At 36.5% G+C, this 26,639-nt stretch overlaps 1 protein-coding gene across 14 annotated transcripts in view; it reads right to left on the bottom strand.

Annotated features, from left to right (window-relative positions):
• LOC306847498 (CLIP-associating protein 2-like) overlaps positions 1-25,415 on the bottom strand; it is a 53,603-nt gene extending 28,188 nt beyond the window's left edge. For 11 of the 14 annotated variants that reach the window (XM_079381447.1, XM_079381439.1, XM_079381445.1 and 8 more), the window contains exons 1-10: positions 24,566-25,415; positions 22,125-22,203; positions 19,266-19,369; positions 18,904-18,995; positions 18,004-18,079; positions 16,884-16,981; positions 11,225-11,295; positions 6,035-6,181; positions 4,277-4,353; positions 4,029-4,121 (exon numbers count right to left, since the gene is read on the bottom strand). In XM_079381447.1, the coding sequence (XP_079237573.1) occupies positions 4,029-4,121; positions 4,277-4,353; positions 6,035-6,181; positions 11,225-11,295; positions 16,884-16,981; positions 18,004-18,079; positions 18,904-18,995; positions 19,266-19,369; positions 22,125-22,203; positions 24,566-24,763 (1,035 nt within the window). In that variant the 5' untranslated portion in view covers positions 24,764-25,415. Of the gene's footprint in view, positions 1-4,028; positions 4,122-4,276; positions 4,354-6,034; positions 6,182-11,224; positions 11,296-12,405; positions 12,553-16,883; positions 16,982-18,003; positions 18,080-18,903; positions 18,996-19,265; positions 19,370-22,124; positions 22,204-24,565 lie in introns of those variants that run through there. The other 3 variants (XM_079381442.1, XM_079381443.1, XM_079381444.1) reach the window with 3 other exon arrangements.
• Between the last annotated feature and the right edge of the window lie 1,224 nt (positions 25,416-26,639).

Raw genomic sequence — 26,639 nt, 5'->3', positions numbered from 1 at the left:
CAAACAGTTGCTGGTCCTCAGTGACTTCCATAGGATTTTTCTTTCCTACTATCAAAGTCAATGTGGACCAGCAACTGTTTGGTTTTCCACTGAGCAAATAATGACAGAAATAAAATTTTAGGGTGAACTATCCCTTTAATGACAGTCGACAGCACGTTTAGTGTCCTGTCCCTTTAAGACCTGCACGCATCTAATATACAGTACAGGCATGCATCCGTTTCTCTCTTATTTACTTTCATTTTAGAGATAACCAACTGAGTCTGTATGTAAACCTTGTGTGATTTGACAGTATTAGCGCAAAATATAACTTAGTTGAGTAATCAGGCGCTGTTAGACAGGCTTTTTAGTGCGCGTGCTTCAGGTGTATGCGCTCAGAACAAGCGCACGTCAGACCAGCGCGCGAATTAAACATTTAACCAGCAAGGCTTGTATGCAAATAATGTACTTTTGCGATCGCGAATAAGTGCAGTGTCCTGTCTGAGTAACTCTACTGCTGTATGTCGTGTTGTACAGTATATAGAGACGGAGGCGCCAGAACTGTATTTGATAATGTGCGCGGTAGCACGATACTACGATATTTCTTAAAAAGCAGATCGTGGAGACATTTTTATCGTCCACGATCAAAAATCGTCATATCGCACACCCCTAGTGGAATATGAAACAAAAATGTATTTTGTGAATACTATATTTGTGAATATTATAGATCTTATTGTGAGCAATTTATGTATATATATATATATTTTTTTTAGCCTTGTCATGTTTAATAAAAATGTCATAAATAGGGCTGTCAATAACGATTACTTTGGTAATCGAGAAATCAGTTGATTATTCTAACGATTAATCGAGTAATCGGAAAATTATAATTAATTTTTAGTAGGAATAAAAACAGACTTAAGCGAACAACAGCCTTTGCAATGACTTAAAATACATATATAATAGCACAAGGCAATAATTAGTTCAAACAAAGTATCAAAAGCAAGAAATCATTTAGTTTTATTCAACAAAACTGTTAAAATACATAATGCATTATAAACAGAGCTAAATGTACATTAAGCATTATAATAAATGCAAATAATTAAAACGCATATCAAACCTGCATCGCATAAATTTAATTGAATCGTAGCGTTTGTGAATTCACAACAGCATTATGCTTTATGATGATTTATAAATGGGTTTAATATATTACGCAACCTTGGAAAACGGTCTAAAGGTGCGTTCACAACTTATCATAATTACGTGATCATAAGATACCAACTTGTAAAAAGCATTCACATACTTGTACAACTTGTGAACTAGTAAAGATCACGTGTTGTCATCTCGAAATTACAGTAATTAATTTGAGGAATCGTGACAGCCCTAGTCATATACTTCCAGTTATGCATACAGAACTTCTCCAATCATTTAGTCCACTTAAACCTTACACTTGGATGTGCGTCACAATACGGAAGAAAAGATTTTATGCTACTTCTGGTTCATCGCTACTTTAAAGAGAGCAGAAAATTTTCAGAAAAAAAGTGAAGAATCGCCTATTCTTTCCTCATTCAAAACTTTTAAATATAAAGAAATCAATAAAACATAGATGGAGTTAAATCCGTAACCAAATGAAAACTGTATTATTTTACATAAAGCAGGTCCTTTCACATGGGCCACCATGTTGAGAACACATGACCAGTTAAACTGACTTCCTTTATCTTGGTAACTATCATAGCATCACTTTAGTTCGGTTATTTCACGGTTATTTCAATGCGCTAGGGAGTTTGATTGACAGGCGATCTGACCAATCATAACGCTGAATCTGCCATTTTTGTCTGACAAACCAAAAGCGTAAATTACATCGGTGGACTTGAACTTTAAAAATGGTGTGTATTGACATCTTTCCACGGTTGAAACAATACCTTCTGACGTTCATTCATGTTAATTTCATGCTATAACTAGTAAAGAGGAACAGATGATCGGTTAAAGAGCCATTTGAAATGAGGCATTACAGCGATCAATCATGACATTAAAAACCACAAAACGGTATTTATTGTTTGAATTAAAAAAAAAAAAAAAAACCTCTTTGCTCCGCGATATGATGGTATTTTTGGTATGGCATTGTGTATTTTTCACTGTGTGAGAACGTGAGAGCGACATGGCTTGTTGGACATAACGAAGGGGGGCGGGTCTTTGTGAAGGGTCAATGGATCGATTAATTATGGATGACTATAAAAAGCACATTTTTATAAAATGTGGCATTAGGAACTGCAAATGTGTTTTTTTTGCAATGCTGCATCCACACCACTAGGTGTCAGTGTAAGTCCAAGGCAACTGCTATATCGACCAGAATAACTTAGACAAAATTACCAGCATGAGTGTTTGAATCGTGTACTGTATGCAGGGCTTAAAGCAAAAAAAAAAATCCTGAGTCTGAACTTTTTTTCCAGGGGGGGTTTTGGTGAGCACATGCAAAGAATGCAATGACTGTGCTGTGGTAACTTTAACATTTGAAAGGATACAATGGCAATGTTATTTCTTTCCTTGTTCAAAAATTATTTTCATGAATATATGGTTGACCTGAAGAATGAGAGCTATTTCATACACTTGGAAAATTATGACCAATATCACCGCTTATCGACACTAGGGGTGTGACAATACACTTAGCTCACGAGATGAGACAAAATACAGGTACTTGGTTCACTAGAACGAGACAATATTTTAATACTATTTTTAAGAAATCTTCAATGACAAAATATTTGTCTTTTAATTACAAAATGTAAAAAAAATACAGTTGTATTTTGAATTTTTTTTTATCGCGGATGATAAAAATGTCTCCACGATCTGCTTTTGAAGAAATATTGTAGTATCGTGCTACAGCGCACATTCTATCAGTTACAGTTCTGGCGCCGCCGAGTCAACACTGTACAGCGCAACATACATTTACATCAGTGTTAACCTTGCCGGTTAAGCTTTTCATTCGCGCGCTGGTCTGACGTGCGGTTTTTTTGCGTTACACCTGAAGCACACGCACTAAAACACCTGTCTAACAGCGCCTGATTACTCAACTAAGTTATCTTTTGAGCTAATATTTTCAAAACACACAAGGTTTACATATAGACTCAGTTGGTTATGTCTAAAATGAAAGTAAACAGTTGAGAGAGAAACGGATGCGTGCAGGTCTTAAACTTAAAGGGACAGTAGGCTAAACATGCTTCTTCTAATACTTACTAATACTTACATACTTCTAATAAAATAAAAGTACACAAATATAATTTAGATTGTGTTTCTGATTAAATAAAGCAGTAACTGATGGCATAAAATCATGAGTTTTTTTTATTTAAAAAGGTTAGACACTATATCTTACATGAACAAAAAAAAAAAAAAATCACAAACGTTAAATAATTAAATTAAATAATTTTATATATACTGATTTATTCATTAATGTGTAATTTTATATTTTTAAACAAATTATGAGCTCAAAGATTTTCTGAATTTTTACAACTCTTTTGCCTTAGACCATCTACAAATGTTAAATCTTAAAATAAAATGATAAAGTTACTACTGCAGCTTTCTGAAAAAAAATGATATAAAGTTTATTTATAGTTATTTTCAAAGCTTCAATATACTGTCATTATAAAATAACTTCATTGTTGTTTATTTAATTCTAACAAATAAGTACTTGTTACTAACTAACCAAAATTATTCCACATTTTACAATTTCCACACAGGAGAAACTTGGTGTTTTTTCCAAACAAAAGGAAATACATTGGTATCGGCAATCAGCCAAAATAAGTTAAAAAAATATCGGTAAATCGGATTTTGGCAAAAATCCAATATCGTGCATCTTTACTAGTAATGTTAGTTTGGTTGAGAGTGAAAGTCGTGCTCCTCTCATACCACTGGTAGGCGAACTCATGGACTCGAAAGTGATAAAGTTTTTTTTTTTATTTTTTTTTTAAATATAGGATTATTTTTTTCCGCAGCCAAACACTGCATGCCGGAGATCCGGCACGGTGCCGGAGAACTTTAAGCCCTGTGTATGTTGTACTCACCGCATTTGCTCTATGGTCCCAGTCATGTTTATCGTCAGACAGAATCTCGCGAATCTTGTTCAGATTATCCTCCAGGTCTCGTGATGAGTAGATCTATGTAACAAGAGAAATGCACAGAGACACCAGTTTTAGATCAAACAATTCCAAGCCTTTGATCAAACGAGAACACATGAACACCAAGGGTGGATTGTAACTAGGTTCTGAGGGAATTGAGTTACACCTCCCTCATTTATACACAAGTGCCTCACCTGAACCGTGGGGACGTCTGTGAATGATTTGATAAAATCCTCCTCATCCACAGCTCCTGCACCCTCCTTAGAGACACCTGCAAAACACATGAGTGACTTCCATTAAAACACAAAAACTCGAGACAGCTATGAGGTTTATGAAGGGCACATGAATCTGTCACTGAGACATTTTTAATCTCAGTCACACTAGGAGACAACTAATTGACAGTTGCAGCCGTTACCATCGAAACGGAGCACAATGGGGTGTTCCTATGGCAACTGCTGTATTGCTGGTCAAACGGGAGGGTGTTCTCTGTGGGGGGAGGGAGTCACACACACACTATATATATCTATCTATCTATCTATCTATATCTATATATCTATATATATATATATCTATATATCTATATATCTATATATATATATATATATATATATATATATATATATATATATATATATATATATATATATATACACACATACACACACTTAAGTGTGCAACCTATTACAGGAGTAGTTAATGTCTTGTATGAGGGAAGAAACTTGTCCTATACATTAACAGCTCTCAGTCCTAATGGACTTCCGGTCTGTCTTCCTATCCGGTTGTAATTGAAAGATCAATCATAAAGCCCAGAGGGGGTTTGGCCTGTAAGATCTGCCACACGGGGGGGGGGGGGGTCTTACAGGCCACACATCAGCATCAGTGAGCTGTCAGTCCGCCTTCAGGAAACCCCATATCAAAGCATTTTGGGTGGACCTTTTTAAATGAAAGCTTGGTAACGAACCTCAGCAAAAAAACATCAATTCATTTCAAACTGCTGATACAAGCCAAGTATTTTTAACAGAAAAGGGATTTGTGCAAACTTTGTGTTCTGTAAAAGCATCAATGCATACAGCTACACAAATTACATGAATTTTATTGAAATAAGCAAACAAAACACTTTGCCCACTTTCTTTCCTTAAGACACCTTTTTTACTAGTCAATCATTAAATGCCTATAAGAGGTTTTGATCTCAGTGGAAGCTTTTCCTTCAAGCTTTTAGGAATGGGTGGATAGAGAGTATCTCTCTCATACAATAACAGAGATTCTTTTTATGACTTTACAACCAGTAGATATATTTTTCTATACTGTAGTAGATATTACAGATATTAACATATACAGCAGAATGTGTCCCAAGCAAGTCAAGACATTTAATAGCCAGTTTTTCAGTTATTAACCATAATGCAAAGCTAAATTCATTTGTAGATACCAAGCATATCACTACTGATGAGGCGTCTGTATACCCAATATTTTACAACAGCTCTGAATGTGGATCATCAACTAGAATTTGATTTGAGAACTCTTAATTTGTTAAGAGTAATACTTGAATTTGTGTCCATCAAGCTCCAAATTAAAAGAGAAAATCAAACGAGATACATTTCAAAGTACCTTTCATGTGTGAAGTGTTTTTTTCGACTGGATTGTCTAAAAATAGGCATCACCACATGGTTATTTAATATAAACCTTTTCCATCCATTTCATTTCCACCCATATAAAGTTACTATTATATAAAATGTTTTAAACAAAAATACTTTTAAACATAACACCAAACTGATAATCTTATAATATCTTCCTGACAGCACCGAATAATTTAGTCTGCCATCAGTCAGTTTGGACTTTTTAAAATGCACAGCACATTTATTTTATCTAGATAACGTGCACAACAAAGCTGCTTAACATCATCAAGGCTAAACTGTACCCTAGGATATGTAAATGCAATCTCACACGCATCTCACCTGTCTTGGCAGCTCCAGTGCCACTGGGTCGTCTGGAACTGCTGGCAGAGTCTCCAGGTTTCTTGGGTACTTTGGGAACTTTAAACGCAGCCTGAGCCGATGACGGCCTGCTTCCATCCACAGAGTCATCATCATCAAAACTACGATCTGAGAAAAGCAATGAGAACATGAATCAATAGGATATCAAAGTCTGAACATAAAGGCAGCATATCAATAGACCAGCTGAGATCAAGTGCCTCAAATTCTGTTCCAAAATAGTCTTACTTACTGCACAATGATGATAAGCAAAAACAACTTATTTTTGTACCAGTCTCATATTCTCATTCCAATGTGGCTGGTTCAATAATAATCAGAATATATCAATGAACAAATCCATTCCCACTGAAACCCAAGGCAAGTACAGGTCTGATTTCCTCCCAACCACTATATTATCTTAAGTAATCAATGACCAGCCCAGAAAGAGGACTTAATAGAGGCCTGAGCAGCAAAAACAGGAAGTATAGGTAACATTAATCACTTGAACACATTCACAAACAAAGAGCAATGCCTGCACAACTCAAAGACTCCACAAAGCCACCCACACACAAGAACAGATTGGGCGCATCCAGTAAAGAGCAAGGCTAGAAGAACACACACAGTTTCTCGTTTCATCCATCGGCTATTAAAAACGCTCAAATCTCCAGGGCACCTGGGCGACACCCCATTTCTGAGCTGGTTCAGTTGTCAACATTCATTTGAAACGCCAGCAACATTTCTAACACCTCAAGAAGACACTCACGGTCACAGATGCGTTTGCAGATGAGGCGCCTCATGCCTGAATGCGGGCGTGGCTCTCTCTCGTATCCGAGGCAACGCCCAAGCTGCTGCTCACATGACAGCGGTTCTCACGACGGCGAAATATCCCGAGACGGATCAGCAAGACACGCAACACGGTTCGCAGAAACCACCACCCAAAAGCTGTTCGGCATCTTCCCTCTCAATTACTCTCTCGCTCCATTCCCCTCGTCTCCTCCTCCATCACTCCCTCGCAGTTTGCTCCTCACCGCCCCCCTCCATCCCAGCACCCGCAGAGCCAATCAGGAGAGTGATGACATCATCTTTGACCAGCCAGTGAGCTTTGAGATTTGAGGATGCTTCTCGCATCTCAATGAGGCTTGTTTTGTCTGGAGCTCAAGCTAAGCTAATTAGCATCATGATGCTGCATGATCATCATAGTTTAAATGCAAATTCATGGTCAAACGCACACATGGTTGAACAAAATGTGTGAATACAGATGAGGACAAAGGCCACAACCCTACAGCACAAAAAGAGAGTGTGTATGTGGGCAATCATACTGTTACCCTGTTACTAAGCCAAGGGCTGATTGCACTCACACATTATGGATGCTGACCCCACTAGCGGAGCTGAAAGGGCTCTGTGTGTCGGCCTATGTGTTTAGCATTATTAGCATTGTAGCATAACCCGCCCATTGTTCAGACGGGAGGGCGTGAACAATCCAACAAGAACGGGCCAATGACGACCCTGGAGCGCAAGATCAAGCAAGAATGAGGCAGGCCAAAAGGAACAAAACAGCAACAGGAAGCAAGAACGAGAAAAAGTGGGGACAAGCTGAAGAGAAAAAGGGGCAAAAAAGGGAGAAACGGCAATGATGGAGCAAGACAGAGAGAGAGAGAGAGAGAGAGAAAGAAAGAGCTGGCGCTCTCAAAGGCTGTTGCCATGACAACAAGAGCAGCCCGCATCAATGGATTTGAAAGATTAAAAAAATAAAAAAATAAAAACTGAATCACATTGGTTTGAATTTTAGTCTGCCAAAAAATGGTTAGCTGAAATATAAATAATTTTTTTATTGTTTTTATTTATAATAAAGGAAAATACTATGGCTGAATCACATTGGTTTGAATTTTAGCCTGCCAAAAATGGTGAGCAGAAAGCAAAAAAAATTAAACTCTTATAATATAAATAATATACATATATAAACTCATAAAATTGCTGTGAAACGATTAATCGAATCCAAAATAAGTTTTTGTTTGCATAATATGTTGTGTGTGTATGCGTGTATGCATGTGTGTGTATATATATTTTGAAAATATTTACATGTATTTACATGTCTATTTATATAGTTTATATTATAAATAAATATATTTAATATATAAACATAACATATTTTTCTGAAAAAACATACATGCATGTGTGTGTATTTATATATACATAATAAATATACACAGTACACATACATTATGTAAACAAAAACTTATTTTGGATGCGATTAATCGCGATTAATCATTTGACCGCGCACACACACATATTTGCATACATTTTTTTATTTAAATAATAAATTATAATTATATACCCGAATCACATTGGTTAGAATTTTTATTATAATTAAAAATTATTATTATTAAAGACAAAATTAATTTACATAGGTTTAAATTTTGGTCTGCCCAAAATGGAAAGCTTTTCAAAAATGGCATTTTTCATATTTATATATATATTTTTTGTGGTAACACAAATTTACTAATAATATTACATTATTATTAGTAGGAATGGGGAAATATTTTTTTTTAAGAATAAGCATTTTTTTTCAAAGCAATATTTTACCTTCTAAAACAGTTTCGATACTTATGAGTACTTGGGGAAAAGAATGCCCATCATGCAATCAAGTCTGTGGGAAATCACTGATGTGAAAAAAACTTGAATGCTATATAAACTAAAAATTGAACGTTCGATTTTACAAAGCACCATTCAAGGAAGGAAAAGATTGCAATATATCAATTCTTAATAAAAGAACTGTAATATTGTATCGTGACAAAGTTATCAATGTAATGACACATTACCCACATATGGCCAATTATGAAGAATATGTAACACAGCAGAGGTCGTTTAAAAATAAAATATTTAACTTTTGACTGCACACTAATATGTGACACATTTCTCACTCAAAACTGACCTGGAAACACACATACTGTCAGTCTAACTGCCAGCAACACTATATTGCTTTTTGGTGGGTGGGTGCTTGAGCGCTGATGTCTAATGGTCAATCCGTAACCTAACTGGCTATTTAATCTGGTTATCAGGATTATGGGGAGAAGGAAGCGAAGCTATTTACCCTGAAACACAAAAAGCTAGAGAGCAGCCTGTGCAGTAAGCCCACAAAAATGTACCTCAAACATACGTACTCAAAACGCTTCATTTATAGTCAACGGACACACAGCACCTCATAAAGTACTTCAATTTCCAGGACAAAAACTGAAGAGTCTAATAATGGGCAGCCGTGGCTAAGAAATGCCCTAGAAACCAGGTCACACTTGAACTCCCAAGGGACAAAACCCACTGACGCAGAAACGAATACAAGTAGTATATCACAAAGAGATATATAATGCAATATATTCTGATTAAGCTCCATTGTTTGGACTTTAAGGACACATTATTCACATTATGAATTGAAAGATATGCAGATCATCACTAGAAGAGAGTATTTTCTGGACAATAACTCTGTGATGTCCTCATTTTTTCCAAAAGATTCAAATAAACAGATCAGAATGCATACTATAAACCTCATATACACAAACACCACAACAGCTTACAGTAATTTCTATACTACTTAATATATAAACGCACTCACCATCACCATCGTCACCCACAGACATGGCTTTAACGTTTCTGAGAAGAGGCAGCTCTTTCACTCTCTCCTTCTCTCGTCCTTCTCTCTCTCTCGGTCACGCTGTGTCAGAGTAATGCCGTGACAGGCACAGCTCTCAGCTCTCTCTCTATAACCCTCTCCTCACAGCGGCTCCATCGGCAAAGCCAACGGGTAGGAAAAAAACTCTTTGAATGTCATCTACTTTGTCTTCTGCCAAATTTAAAAATGACTAGTGAGGAAGTTGGCTGCATGGCGATCAACCCCCTTCCTGTTCTTATATTGAATTCTGGCCAGATGCATCTCAAGTCACATAGCCAAGTGAAACAATCAGTTTAACACTTTTGGAAGTTCACCAATACTTTTGAGGAGATATTGTTCAAAAATGTGAATGGTCTGTAAGACCAGTAGGAATCTGATTTTATCCATTTAATGGCCTATAGCAGCAGAGGAGAAGTCTTAAATCTGTTTTCCAGATAACAGGCAATGGGTCTGGTTTGGAGTTCTTTTAACAAACAAGTAGCAGCTAGCTAGTTACTACTTCAAGGTGAGATATTAACAAACTCAAGGGTCGTTAGGTCCTCCATAGTCATAAATAACACCCCAAACTCATATATGTCAAAGGTCAAGCAATATAAGTAAATGTTTCAAAGCACTATATTAAATAATTCAGGTAAGACCAAAGAAGCAGAGACAAAGGAAGAGGTGACTGGAAAAGTTAGAAAAGAATTAAACACCGCTTATACTCAATAATTATACTGTTAATCTAATGTACTCAGTATTCAAGGTTGGAGCAAATTATATAATTTTAATATAATATATAATTTTAATAGCAAACAATCTAAATATAAAAAAATGAGAAATTAGCATGTAAAATTAAATACCAAGAAAACACCTCTAGTATTCAATATGGTACAGATATTAAGCATTTTGATTGTTCACTAATCTGAAATTCTCCTTGTCCCTCCGCTCAAGTCAAAGATATTGCTGAACCCATAAACACCAGTATAAACACGTTTACCCACATAAAGTCAACAGCTGCAACCATGAAAAAAGCAACCATGGCATAGCTTAAGTCAAGTCACTGTAAAACACATAACTATATAACAACTCTACACCACAACCAAATGTGAGCTGCATGAAAAGAGCAGCACAGAGTGATCCGCCTGGAGATCCAGCTCTTCCATCATATGACATATGCCAAACACATCATGGAGCTTTCCAAGGCCGTGGAAGTCTGACACCATCTCCCCTTTTTAGATTCCAGCAATCACGTTAAATCTAACTCACTGGAGACCGAAGGGACACAGAGAAATCCAGCATTTAGATGTAGCCAATCACTTTATGTTGATGTTAACCCTCTAGTAATGGTAATGAAAAACATGAGGATTAGCATTTAGATGAAAGTAGCATTGTGGTCAAAGCTGGGGCTCAGATGTCAAAGACTTATGTCGAGTACTGTGGTCAAAGACACTGACAAAGACTAATATTAGCATTGTAACTGAAGCCAATGCAGACAAGTGTTGCAAACAGGAGTTAGCGAGTTAACTTACCTTGACTCAGGCTTAGAGCCATGTTCCCTGAATTCAGTACTTCATCAAAACGGCTTAAAATGGTCTGTAACCTGAAACACACAGAAAAGTAATGGTTTGAGATTACTATTTAAACCATACGCACAATTTAACATTAACGTGAATATTTTAGTCATAATTTTCATCTCATCTCATCTTCTTGCCATCTTAAGCAAGAAAAATTAAGGTATTATGAAAAAAACAAAAAGGTATTATGAATATATATACACACACAATTTAGCTGATGCATTAACAGTGAATATTATGAATATTTAGTAACAGTAAATATTATGTTTTTTTAAATGTGCTTTTATTTTGCACTTTTCTTCCTTTTTTTTTTTTTTTTTTTACAAGTGCACAAATGTTAAAGATGTTTTAGTGAACCCAACATTTTCAATTTCAATAAATCAATTTAAAATTCAGATTTCATGATTCAGTCGTGGCATCACTCAAAAAGATGATATGAGTGATCAATTTTTCATGAATTAAAATGTTTTAGTACAAAAAATTCATAGGTAAATATTACTTATTACTTAATTATGGTTTCTCTGAGTAGGAAGATTCACTACCGCTCAAAACTACCGGTCAGTAGGATTTTGAAAAGAAATTAAATACTTTATTAAGCAAAGATGCATTACATCTATTAAAAAATAGACATTTATAATGTTACAAAAGATTTAAAAAAAAAAAAAATCTATTCATCAAAGAATCCCTATTTCCACAAATATATTAAGCAGCACAACAGTTTTTAACAATAAAAAGAGCTGTTTCTTGAGCACAAAATCAGCATCAGCATATTGGAATAATATCTGAAGGATCATCACAAGAATGAACTAATAACCTGCAATAAGCATGTAAATGCACATTCAAGGCCACATGTGAGATTTTGCATTTTTGTCCTTATATTAATGCAGTGCTTGCAGTCCAGACGAATCTGGCATGTTCTTACACACGCAGAAACATGCGCACACACAGATCGTCAATTCCTATTAACACAACCGATTTAGGATCTCTGCTCTTTCTATTCTATGACACGAGAGGCTAAAATGCAATGAAACAGAGAAAGTGAATGAACAGCCAAGAACGAAAAGAAAGAGCGAACATGCGACGTCAGGAAGAAAGAGAAAAGGGTACAGAGGGACGGCATGCGAGGTCCCACCCACCTGCTCAGACATACTGCCCTTCATATGTGGCCAAGCAGCGCTGAAAAGACTCGACTGCCATGTGTCTGTGTGTGCACCACGGAAAACTAAGAATCCGCCCACCGGTGTGTGTGTGTGTATGTAAGAGATAGACAGCGCAAGGATTCTATTCCCCTTTACATAACCTCCTGTCTGGAACACATACCAGTGGGAGGGGCTAAAGCTGTGGAGCTCAGAGACAGGGCTCCCATCCCTCCCCCTTCCAGACACGGGCACACACACTTAAACACTGATCACATTCCCCCTCTGCTCACTGCTGCCCCCCGCGTCTTGCCTTGTTTCAGTCGGTTCAGATTGCCCTCTCGTTCTCTTTCCTTCCTGTTTTGACTGACATGGCCCCAAGCTCACGGCCATGTCCTTTCAAACCATATCCATGTCAACAATATTCATGTCCTTTCTTGTAGCTGTTATCTCTTGGTCAGATGAGGGCAGTGCAGACACTAAATTAGTGTTTGTATGTACAGTAGCTTAGAGTGATTTTCAGGCTTGTGTACCCACCCTCGAGCGTGGGGGATCAGATCATATCGTATCATATCAATGTGATGTGATGCAACAGGATTCCAAAGGCAAAGTGTAAGAGACAAACAACATCGGACCCTCACAAAATAATACATGCAGAAAGAAAGTGTGAACTCAAATACTCTCCTACATTATGCATATTTGTTATACAACATTTGTTACTGGCCTGTATTGGATTTCTTTTTAAAGCAATATTGCATATTGTTCAAAACTGGATATTTAATAGGGATCTACTGATAATAAAATTCTAGCTGATACAATGAGCAGTAAAAAAAATCATTTTCATTCCCTGGGTGATAAATGCTACATAAGATAATATACTAATTTAATAAAATAAATAACATTAATAAAATTCTATACTAATTTAACTAAGCATTTTTCTAATTAAAGATACTAATATTTCACTTAGCCCTAATATTCAAGTCACCTTTATTTATTTAGTACTCTATACAATACAGATGGGAAGTTGTGGCCTAATGGTTAGAGAGTCGGACTCGTAATCCAAAGGTTGCGGGTTCGATTCTCCGGCCGGCAGGTATTGTAGGTGGGGGAGTGAATGTCCAGCGCTCTCTCCACCCTCAATACCACGACTGAGGTGCCCTTGAGCAAGGCACCGAACCCCCAACTGCTCCCCGGGTGCTGCAGCATAAAATGGCTGCCCACTGCTCCGGGTGTGTGTTCACGGTGTGTGTGTGTTCACGGTGTGTGTGTGCACGTTGGATGGGTTAAATACAGAGCACGAATTCCGAGTATGGGTCACCATACTTGGCTGAATGTCACTTCACTTAGATTGTTTCAAAGTAGCTTCACAGTATTAAACAGGAAAATAACAGAATTAATGATGCAAAGTTATTCAATATTAGGCAAATTCTGCTGTAAAGCAGCTATACTGAAGACAGTAGTGTCGTTATTCAGCTTGAGTCAGTCCAATGTGGATTCAAATTAATTCAGTATCAGTGTCAATGCTGTAAAATGTATAAATTAAATTCAAATCAGCTATAAAGCAACTCTACAGAAGAATTTAATATGCACGATATGCCTCGATAGATTTTTTTGTATATAAAATGACTTTTTAAAGTTGCAGTTGTATTGATTTAGATTTTTCTACATTATTTTTGAAATTGTTAAATATACATAAAATATGTGTGCATATATAAACTTTTTAATATAAACAAAATATATATGATATTTATGTGTGCACATTCATATATGTATAATTAGTTTATTAGAGCTCTCAAAATTAACGCATTAACGCAAATTCTTTTTAACGGCACTAATTTTATTGACGTGCGATTAACGCAGCAGCGCGCATTTTCTGTTTGACCCGTGGCCAGCTTGTAGTTAGAGAAATAGTCAGACTAGTCAGACCACTTTAGCTACTTTTTTTATTTATCTCCAAAAGCGCCTAGTGACCAATCTTTAGGGTTTGCCCAAACCTTATTTAATTTCTGAGATTCGATGGCACTGCCGCACGAGTGCGAGGTCTCTTTTTCCCGCTGCGCACACACCCCTCTCTCTCTCTGCGTCTGCTCTGTTCAGTGAGCGGAACAGCGCTTTCAGTTAAAACACATTATGCTGCTTCTCTAATTTAACATGCAAGTATAGCCAAAATCACAGCGCAGTTATTGTCTTTATTTTATGTGCAGCCTATTTGATTTTATCAGACGATGGCTGGATTATAGCTAAATCAGGATTTTTGTGCAGATTAAAATCTTAGAAGGGAGAGATGGTTATTTAGTCCTAATGGGTCGCGTTTCAGTCACTATTTCATATTCATTCCGTTGTCTGACAACAGAAACAGTAAAACATATCAATGAAAACTAGGGATGCACGGCCCGATACTGTTATCGGTATCGGCCCGATACTTAGCTCCTGTACTCATACTCGTTAAAAGGCCCCGATACCAAACGTTGATACCACAGGATGTGATAAGTGCCATATTCAGACAAAGAAACACAGACAACAGAACAACAGTTATTAGAGATTAAGGATGTATTCGAAGTATATGCACTGAATTTAATGTTAAACATTCAGTATTAACGCCTGTATGATGTGCACGAACTGATAAGCAAAGCACGCCGAGTGGATTGAGCGCGCAGCGGCGCAGATGCGCGAGCTCGTCGAGTGAATATCCCTTTCTCACAGACATCACTGGATAGTTTGTAGTTCGGTCGGATGTGTCAAAAACAAGTAAGTAAAACAATGTACATTTTACTTAACTTAGTTAAAGTTACTGAGAGAGGGAGGGAGGGAGGGAGAGAGAGAGAGAGCACTTCTCTTGTGTGATCTTTATTGAAGTTCGCTCACTTAGCACGCATCATTTGGATTAAAACTAAATCGTAAATATAAGACAATTTATAGGGGCATTCGCTATAAACAATTTATTTTCAACCTTAAGCATACACAACTTTCTGGCGAAAGTGAAACTAGCAGCCTGTGTGAAATGCGCTAGGCTGTTCTGTACTTGCCCCTCTCATTCTGCACCAGTACAAATACATGCGCACAGTGCACGTTTTGCGTTTTAATCAATTGACAGCCGTATAATTTACATTATTAACATTAATTTCAGAAATGTATTCGTCATTGGTAACAACAAAAATATATATCAGCTTTTTGTATCAGCCAAAATATGATGCACCCTTAGAAAAAGCAACGAAATGCACCAGTTACAAATCAAACAGACTTTAACATATCTTTCACATGGGCAGACACAAACAGTTTTATGTTCTTGACTAGCAGTATTGTCAGAGATAATAATGTGTCAGAGTCACAACCATGTCTCACACCACACAATCTGACAAATCATACCATAGCTATGGAAACCAGGTGGAACATGTGGGTCATTCCAGACCACATATAGTTCAGTTTGTGTTAAAACATCTGGACTACTAAACATGAATCATTCTGAACTTTACATCTGATTCCTGGAAAAATTAATATATAGTGCAAAAGTGCCAAAATCTAGGACCATGAAATCAAAAGAGGAAAAAAACATAACATAGATTCCTCCAGAAATGAATCCATTATGTACAACAATGCTTTCTTCAGTGAACAAGTCATATCTCCTGACACAGGAAAGTAATCTGAACAGATAAAGCACCATACACAAGTGACCAAAAACAGTCCAAAACAAAACAAATCTGATGTAAACAAACATCCCAGTGGATTTTGATGTGAGAGGACAACAGTGGATGGACTTTTTCACTGAAGGAAGCATTATTACGGATTAGAACAAGTTTTTTGGCCAGAAAAGACGGTTTACAGCTAAAAGTCTTAATGATGCATTTGTTTCATACAAACGTGCAGCTTTTCACAAGATGTTAACTGATGTACTGGAATCATGTGGATTACTTGTGGATTATCGTGGTGATGTTTCTGAGGGCACCCATTCACCGCAGAGGCTCTACTGGTGAGAAGTGATGTAATGCTAAATTCCTCCAAATCTGTTCTGATAAAGAAACAAACTTGCCTACATCTTGGATGGCCTTAGTACGAGTAAGTTTTTGTTTGTTTTTTTGGTGAACTATTCCTTTAACGGTCATACCTAAAATCATTGGTATTTAGCAAGAACCACAAATGAGCAGCACTCCTAACTTAAACACAATTACCACAAGAAAAATTCTCCTTTAAATATAGGTGTGTCCAATCTATGTGAATGTGCTGCCATTTGTACAATTCTTCATAATAAATCACCCTCAATACGCCCACGATGCACACAAACAATCTGGTAGATCGAAGTCATTAAAACTGACTCATGGAGTAATTATACCATTCCTGAAACTATCAACACAACTGTGGTGTGGGTAAAACATGAGTGGGTTTGAGATGGAATGATGCTTGCTGGCTTAGCACAGTGTCATTAAATTGATAAAACTAAGATTTGTAAAAAGCTTGCGGGTTGAACAGTAAATCATACTAACCGCGCAGATGGTAGATCTCTTTTGGTAAGGTCTATTCTCACTCTCTCGCCCACATGCCGATACACCTCCACTAGGGACGTTACAGCTGCCTCTCGTACCTGTGGAACACAAAACACACTCTTAACCAAGAAACACAACTATAGATTGATCTTACAGTCCCTGTCACACAGAAAATTCACTCATTTTCCCAATGAGAGTTGGTGACATGCAGTATCATGAGTGAGAGCATTCGATTCAATTGCGGTCCATGTGAATGCTGATTTTTACATATGCTATTCACAAGTTTGGGGTAATATTTTGAAATGTTTTTGAAAGAAGTCTCTCATGCACACCAAGGCAGATTTTTTTCAAAAACAGTCAAATAGAGAAACGTTACGATAATTTAAATAGCTGTTTTCTATTTTAATACACTGACAAATTGGTGTAGGATTTACTTTGGAATTATTTGTGAAATTTACCAGAAACGAAAAGTGAAAATAGTTTGACAAGTAACATGTTAAATCAAACTTGAAATTTTTAAGACTGAAATAGTGCTCTCTTATGAAACACTCAACTTGTTTAATTTGTAACTTTGAAAAATCATTTTACAGTGTATATTTTAGCATTTATTCCTGTGATGGCAAAGCAGAATCTTTCAACAGCCATTACTTCAGTGTCACATGATCGTTCAGAAATCATTTTACCATGCTGAATTGGTGCTCAAGAAATATTCCATGTTAGCATTGTTCAAATTAACAGCATATACTTGAAGGAGAAATCTTTTGTAACATTATAGATGTCTTTACTGTCTCTTTTGATCAATTTAATGCATCCTTGCATTAATCTCTTTCTAAAAAGTGAGGAACGATTGGGATTGACCAGCCAATTTTTGTAAAAGATCTCTCTTTTTCTCATTTCTCCCATCTCTAAATCTAATGCTCTTCTCCTCTGTGAGTGGCCCATTTGCTCAGCGGGAGCTTGAACTCAGCTGTACATGTCTAGAAACCTAACATTAGTGAGGACTGCCTCCCTCCCTCAAACACACATACACAAAGGACAAAAACTGAGAGTGCATCCAACTCGCTTTACTTTTTCACACACATTCCAAGCATTACAAACATACACAGACACAGATTCATACCTGGGGGTTTTGGTCTCCTGTTAGCGAACAGAGATGTGGAACAAATTTACTCAAACTCAAGGGCTGAGCTCCATAACTGAGAGAGAGAGAGAGAGAGAAACAAACAGTGCACAGCAAGTTCAAATTACCATGCATGTATATACACACAGTTGGATTCATAAGGTTATTTTGCATTAAAAAAAAACATTTTGAGGCATGTTCCAGCTGTTGTCAATGAGCATTGAACCCCACTGACTTTCAGAGTATGGACAAAAAACAAACAAACTTTGAGACATTTTTCAAAATAAGTCCAACAGGTTTGAAACAACACAAGGTTGAGTAAACAATGACAGAATTTTTGGTTTCAGGCTGAACTACCCCATAATGTAATACAAAACCCAAAGAACTGCCATATCAAATTTGCTTTGTAATTAAAGCAAACTATATTACACATAACATATTATTACAATAACAATGTAGCATACGGCTTTTTAGATAATGTGATAGCTCTTTTGTGTCAACAGCGAGGAGTAATGTTACTGAGAAACTAGTTTTGTTTGTATATGAGTGTTCATGTAATGCTTCAATTAGAATGTCTGTTAATCTGACCTTCCTGGTATCAATACAGGCAGGTAAGAGGATTACCTCAGTGGGCCGAGTTTGTTTACAATGTGACAGACAAGGAACGTGTATGAGCAAATGTCTGTAGATTACATCTAAATATCAGTGAATTTAGATGTCAAAACAGGTTGCAACATCTGAGATGCTGAGTTCACTGCTGTTGGTGTTAAACCCAGGGGATTTGATTGCATTAAAATATTGTGATATGGAAGACCAGTGCCCCCTGTTGGACAAGATTTCCAGGAAAAATGTGGGTTTGTTTACAAAGTGAGAATGTATGGGATTGTATGAAGGACTTACACATTTAGAGTGGCAACCAAGCACAAGCAGAGCCCCTCTCTACTGCGGAAGTTTTTGTGTTTGAAGGCAGGAAACAGCCTCTCCCAAACATACTACACAGAGACAGAGGAAAAGAAACGGTCAATGTAACTGGTCCATTACATATCCATTACTGCAAAAGCAGAGAGAGAATGAGATAATGAGCTATGAAGGAAATGATGAATCACTGGCAATAGTAACTGGCAAAAGGGATTAAATGTGGTTCTATTCACCCAGCAGCTCACACACACACACAAAATCTAGACAGTGTCTTTTTGTTGTCGATTTTGTTGTCGGTATGAATGGGTGTGATGATCTGCCCACCCGCTGGATAGTTAGCTCACCATGGGTGTTGCCGTCTGCTCCATCAGCTTCAAAATGAGTGCTTGTGCCTGTTCTCGAACCTGATCCTTTGCATCACCCAAACGGTCAACTAATGCAGGTACCACTGAGTGGGAAAAAACAAAAAAAAGTGAAAAAGGGGTTTAAAAACGCAACTTTTTTTTTTTTAAGAAAAGCTCCAGGTTTGCTGTACATGTTTATACGGCCCACTTATTTTGCAATTATATAAATATGCCTATAATATACTAACGCTACTACTAATAATAAATTGAATAAATATGAAAAACTGCTATTGTAATATGTAACATTACTACAGTAATAAATTTGAATATATTATGAATATATTAATTATGAATATATATATATTAATATTATTGCATTGTAAAAACAAATTTAATAATAATAATAATAATATAAGAAAATAACAATTAATTATTAATTATTTTATCTTAAAGTACGACTGTAAAATTACAACTATAATATTTATGGTTGTTTTAATTTCTTCATTTTCAAATGTTAAGCTATTAAGCTTTTATTTTGGCCAAAAACCACAGGAAGATCATAAGCTTCTCATTTGTTGACAAAAATCAGTTTACAACCACTTCTCGGAGCAAAATTTGGGAAAATCATTAGTGCATGTTGCATTTTCAAATACATGTTACAAGCGATCCAAACTATGAGCAGAGACGAGATCGTATGGATCCATCTACAGAGTCGCTCTGAGATGCTGAAAACACTAAACCATGAGCTGCACGCGTGTAAATGAACACAGTGCTGGCTTCAGTCTAAAGCCTACAGCACATATATTTATTTAGCACGGCCTCTGTGATTTGATGATCACACTAAGCCATACCGCAATTTTGGTTTTATTTTGATTTACAGAGCAGCCCTATAATAATGTGTACATAAAACATACTTTTTCCAGTCCCTCCAGGATTCTGCGATCGCTGAATTTATTGCAAAAATCAAGCAAACTCTGCAATTTTCGCAAGAGCTCGCAAATTTCCGTAATTTTGGGCTTAGACTCGTCCAGTGATGTCATCGCAAAGCACATTCAGTCAAAGAAAGGTTGTTTCTCAATTTGAAAAATGGCTACATTGGACAAACGAACCGAAAGCGGAACGAATCCGCACGACTCGTTTGGGCTACGACCATTTATCTGCTTGGGCCGGAGCCACGGACTGCTGTCAATCACGCGACACCGTTATACACAGCGCTGGGAGATACAGTGAAGAAAGTAGTCGAATTCGGCGCAGAATCAATAACATCTCTGTCAAATCTTGTAAGAACCATTCAAATTCGGCGCAGAATTCTGTTAAAGCTTTGGATTTCAGAACAAACGCCACTGATGTGGAAACCAGGAAAAACATCGTTCAATAAACACAAATCTCCACCATTCACCATGGATTTATTATAACTACAGGAACAACTTGTGGCAGAAATGGTCTAATGTTTTCAAGTGTTTTTAAATGCATCACACAACTTTTCCCAGCACTTCAAAGCTTTAAGTATTACCAAATTTGAAAGTTATTTTTACTGTGATGACATTATTTGTTCATTCTTCATAGGTTGCCTCCATTTATAAAACTAAAAGTTTCATAATGCAGAAAAGCAAACACTTATTTAAAAATAAAAAGGACATTAAATTACCACTATATGGCTGCAGAGACTTATTGGCTTATTAGCCATTTCCACTCCCTATATATATATATATATATATATATATATATATATATAAAATTATTTTTTTAATCAAATTATATTTAAACATTATGAATGACAGTAATAAGTTAATTTTATCTGCATCTAAACTACCCAGACAGCACAAGCAAATCTGTAAGACGTCTTCTAAAGATCTGGGAAACATCTGCCTTGTAATCTGATAAACGTGTCAGAAGCAGTTTTACATGCATTCTAATATTTGACATCTGACAGGAAACATATTAGAGACGTATTGCAGATGAGCAAACACCCTAAAAAATATGTCTTGCATATGTAAATGCTGACATCAAATAGATATCTCCGAGATGTACATGTGCGATTAGGGTGAGTGCTTTACTGTCAGGTGCTGGTGCCACCTTCTGTAGAACTTAATGGCACTGGTGTCCTCAAATGTTAGTCTGGAGCCCTACGATGGTTCTCGAAGTCAGAAAAGTTATAACAATGTTAGAAGAATGTTGTCCATGGTATATTTTCACTGCAAAACAATAAGAAATGCCGCAAATATCACTGCAAATTTTGAGAAAAGCCGCAGCAAAATCAGTCATTTTAGGCCGCAAAAATCTGAAAAAAGTCCCGCAAAATCCCGGAGGGACTGTTTTTCTATCCCAAAATGCAATATGCAAATACAACCATTTGTAAACCAAACATAAACCACTTTTCCCCCCAAAGCATCCCAACGCTTTAACACAGGCTCAACTAATGGTGCGAATTGGGGACAAAATGTTCTGTTTGGTCGACCAATGACAGACAATTCCATTTAGTGCTGTTAGAGGCCCAAAAATGTCATTTTCTACATTGTTACTTTCAACATTGTTGTACACCAGGCAGACTCAAACAGACTCTGTGTGTTAAGTCATTTCATTCCTTTCTCTATACTCCATTTGTTCCATATTTTCAGATGAATGAGGTATGATGAGTGAGGGGGGGTCATCTGTTATAAACATAACCCGTTCCCGTGGTAACAGGAGGAGGCGGGGCTCAAACAGCTGAGAGACAAGCACTGAGCCTGTGGATTGTGTCATATACATGGCAAGTCATCCTGGCATTCCCCTTTCTGCTGATTATGCAATGGAGAAGATCTTTAGCAAATGCTGCCTTACTGAAGCTCTGACTTCAGTGGAACAAGCAACATCGCTTACCTGTGCCGATATAACCTCTGAAGCGATCAGTCATCCGATCCACAAATGCGCTGACGATATCGATCCCCAGCAATGCAACCTGACACCAAACAAGAAAGAGACAAATCAGCTGAAAACGTCAAACCTCACTCTTCCTCCCTCGCAGGCAAACTGTAGGACAGCATTTTCAAATATTCTGCTTATTTAGTATCTGATACAGTTTCGGTTACAGAGCTTTGTGTTGATGTGCGCTATGTCTTTAAGAAGGACTATTTTTATTGTGTGAATGAAAATAAGAGATTGTGAGACGGACTATATTTGAAGATTGCGGTGGGATCGCTGCAGTGTGTTTCTTGGCAGTGCAGGATGGAAGTTCACATTCCAGAGAAACAATCAAATATTCACTACATCCCAGAAGCTCCAGTTATGACCTAGTTTAGGCAAAGCAGCCAGAGAGAGTCCCGAGTAAGGACAACAGAGGGTGCACCTGAAAGGCAAAACATCTGGAAAACACCTAGGCATTTCATTTTGGAAATTGTTTAAATGTGTTTTAATTGGACAATGTTCAACTACACACTTTAAGGATTAACCTCATTTCTTTAAATTGATACAATCCGCAAGCATTTCTGGTTTCTTCCCTTGTGTGACTTGTTGAGAAAACATGTGCGTGTAAATCAAGTCCATTCTTAGATCATTTCTCATTGAGCTTTATCAGCATTTAACTCGATATAAAGCATTGTTTCTCAACCTGTTCTTACCTAAAATGGCACCTCTATAACAGACACATTATAATTCAGAATGAAAGATCATTATAAATGTATAGAAAATTGTGATAGCTCTAATATATATTTATTACCGTTCAATAGTGTGGGGTATAATTTTAAAAATTTTTTTGAAAGCAGTCACCATGACAGCATTTACACGATTAAAAATACCAAAAATACAATAAACACCATTTTTTTATTTTACTATATTTTAAAATGTAATTATTAATCTCTCTTAATAATCAATATTAAGAAAAATTACAGTGTTGCATATACACAAAAATAATATTGCTATCAATAAATATGCATTTAAATATAATATTTTCATTAAAAATTTTAATAATTATGCATTCATTGTAAAATAATTAAAATTATATATAAACAAAATTCATTATAAACATATACATTACATTAGTTTGGGGACCTTTTTCTTAATGTTTTAAAATATATGTTTTACCAAGGCAATTATATGCTGAAAAATACAGTGAAAAACAGTAATATTGTTAAATATAATGTTTTCTGTTTTTAAATATTTTAAAATGTATCTTTTTAGGATTCTTTGATTTAAAAAAAGTAAAAACGAATAGCATTTGTTTAAAAAATATATATATATTTTGTAACATTATAAATGTCTTTGCTGTCACTTCTGATCAATTTAATGTGTACTTGTTGAAAAAAGTAGGCCTATTAATTTCTTTTTTTTCTTTTTTATTACTGACTCAACCGTGTATATTAAATAATTTTAAAAATAATAAAATAAATTGTTCACAAAAATATTTTAGTGGAGAGATGGAAACGGTCTACCAGATCTTCAACCAGTGGGCCAAAGAATTTGACACCCTGCATTTATCAAACCACATACATCTGTAGCAGTCTGCAGCTGTGTCTCCAATCTATGAATCACCCTCATCATTTCTAAAATCCAACCTCAATGAGTCTGATGTCATTGCCATCCATTAACATCAGTCCCTGAAGACCACAACTACCAGCTGAAGATGAAACACAGATGAATGTCTAAAGCTGCTTTTAAAACATCAATACTCAATCATGTTTCGTTCCATGCTTCCCATTTCAGTGTCACTGTTTGCAGAAGTGACCATTTTTGCCTAAGCCTTGAACATTAGCAGCAGCATGAGCCAGCATAAAAGCTTCTGCTTGCATCCACACGACATTTAAACATGGCTCGCATGCATCCTCAAACACATATAGCTTTTCTTAATCAACATAATACAACAAAAAGCATATGTAAATGGATTACTCAAATAAATTGCAGTGACATGTGCCTTTACATCCCCAGTGTTACAGAACAATACCCCATGCGACCCTCCCCCATCCTCACAACACCCCCACCAGCAAATCCACCCTCTCCTAGACATAAATGAATATGTAATGAACGCACATTGATCTTAATGTACTATTTGAACACTTGTTTACCTACACAGATGCTTCTCAAACACAGTTATATTAGCATTTTTTCTGTCAGTTTGTAAGAATGGTACAGAAATGAATGCACAATAACATAAACCGTATGCAATTAGTGATTTACATGCAATGAGCATAAACTGTTGGGTTTGGCTCAAGACTGTCACTCCAGAACAATGAATGCATCCTTCATAACATACGTGCCAAAAGGCTAATAACACAGCTTGACGCTTAATTTAAATGAACACCCCCCAAAGCAGGTCACACGCTATGTACCTTGTAATTGCTGGAGTTGACCCATCCCGTCAGCTCATCCATGGTTTTATCCAGGCGGGATTTGTCCTGATCCACATCCCAGGACCTCTGCGGGTCGCTCAGGTAGTCTATGAGATCCGGGCCGACCTGCAGCCGCCGGGTCACGTCCTTCTGCAAAACCTGCTGGTAAAAATAGTCCATGTTGTCATTTTCCTCCATTGGGACGCTTTGTGGTCAGTCCTCCGGTTGCGACGAAACAATAACAACAACAGAGTGACTGTCAGAGCCGCGTAAACGGCACGAGAAACTGAAATGTGTACAAAGAGGAAGTCAAACACTGCGTTCAAAGACACTCTGAGGGAGGTTGGGTCTGTTGTTTAGTGCATTAACGATGCAGTGACGGAAAATAAACAACTTTGGCAAAGTTCCCCAGAAACAAAATGGTTAATCCCCCGAACAAAAAGTGTGTTTCCACTTAATAACAAAGTGACGCAAAGCGAAGTACAAGAGATCCGCTGCGAGGCGCGTATAAAAACAGTGGAAATGTATCCGACCGAGTGCAGGCAGTCTCGGCTAACAGTGCTAGCTTTAACCCTTATGGTCGAGCATCCTGGGGCCTGCCGCCGGGGCTCTCTTCCCTCCTGGCCTCCATTTCAGAAAAGCCCGCTTCGAGCCGCGCGCTGCTCTCCTGTTTACACTTAATCCAAAAATAATCCGCACTTTGACAGCTGCTTTCTGAGCTCACGACGCGAGCACGGCTAACGTTACTGGACCGCCAGTAGTCGCAACACTGGAGAGTTGAATAGCAAACGATCCCGAGGAAGAGTGATTGGGCCGAGGCCTTGAGGTCCTTCAACGCCGCACAGATGTCCAGCATAATGCCTGAATGAAAATATGCTCATTGGTACACAATTAATTATTTATCAGAGGCTGTGCAGTGCGACAGGATCAGAATAGAGACAATGTGTGCATGTTTATTATATAGTATCAGGAGAGACACTATACGTGCTTATTATTATTATTATTATGATGATTATTAGTAGTCGTACTACTAGTACTACTACCACTGATCTATTCTATATAATGACATATAGATCAGTGACTACTACCCATTTTTATTTTGCTATTATTGTAAAAATATTAATTATTGTTTTTGTTATTATTATTATTAACATGACCATTTAGTAAATTATTAGTGTTGTTGTTGTTATTATTATTATTATTATTATTAATATTATTAACGTATCCATAATATATATTTTTGATGATGATTCTGGTTATTCCAGTATGTTGACATTTTTCCTCATGATATTATTGATTGAATCAAGATTTGAATATATTAATAAATGGTTATTATTTCTTAATTATAATATGCTTCGTATTATTATTTATAATAAATGCATAAATGCACAGACTTTCAAATTAACCATACTTATTTCCATACAACACAAAATGTATTTTCAATATGTTCTTCCGTCTCCCCTAGTGGCGTCATACGCTTCCTATAGGATTCATTCATAAATATATATATTCTTACTAAAAATGACCTTTTACCACAAACTACATTAATAGAATGTACTAAATATAATGCATACTACATTTTAAACATACATATACACAGTATTATTAACAATCAATTATTATTATTACAATATATTAACAGGTTACAACCAAAATCTATATCCCAAATATTTAGGTGCTTATTTTAAGAGCTTTTTAGAACTCATGGTATACTGAAAACTTTCTTTATCCAATAATTTCATAAAATAAAGGTTATCTGCAGCTCATATGAGTAGGCTACTCCAAAAAGTATTCTATTTTCTTTTTATTATAATATATTAAAATCAAGCCATTCCTCTGTAGCTAGCTTTTTGTTATTAGTTTGCAACTGTTTTATCAAAAATGTATTGGCTTTACTGCAAGCTTGATAAGCTAAATATTCGAACATACATGCCTACAGCACATATATGGTGAAGAGTCAAAACAACAGGCTTTAGGACAAGTTTAAGTGAATCAGTGGTGCAAAATGGTCTAAAAATCTAAAATGCTAAATCAGGTATTGTTATAACCCCAAAAATAAACACATTATTCATAT

Source organism: Barbus barbus (assembly GCF_936440315.1).
Source record: "Barbus barbus genome assembly, chromosome: 27".
NCBI classification, from domain to species: Eukaryota; Metazoa; Chordata; class Actinopteri; order Cypriniformes; family Cyprinidae; genus Barbus; species Barbus barbus.
Note: the sequence above shows the minus strand (reverse complement) of the source record. Positions and strands in the feature narration are given on the sequence as shown.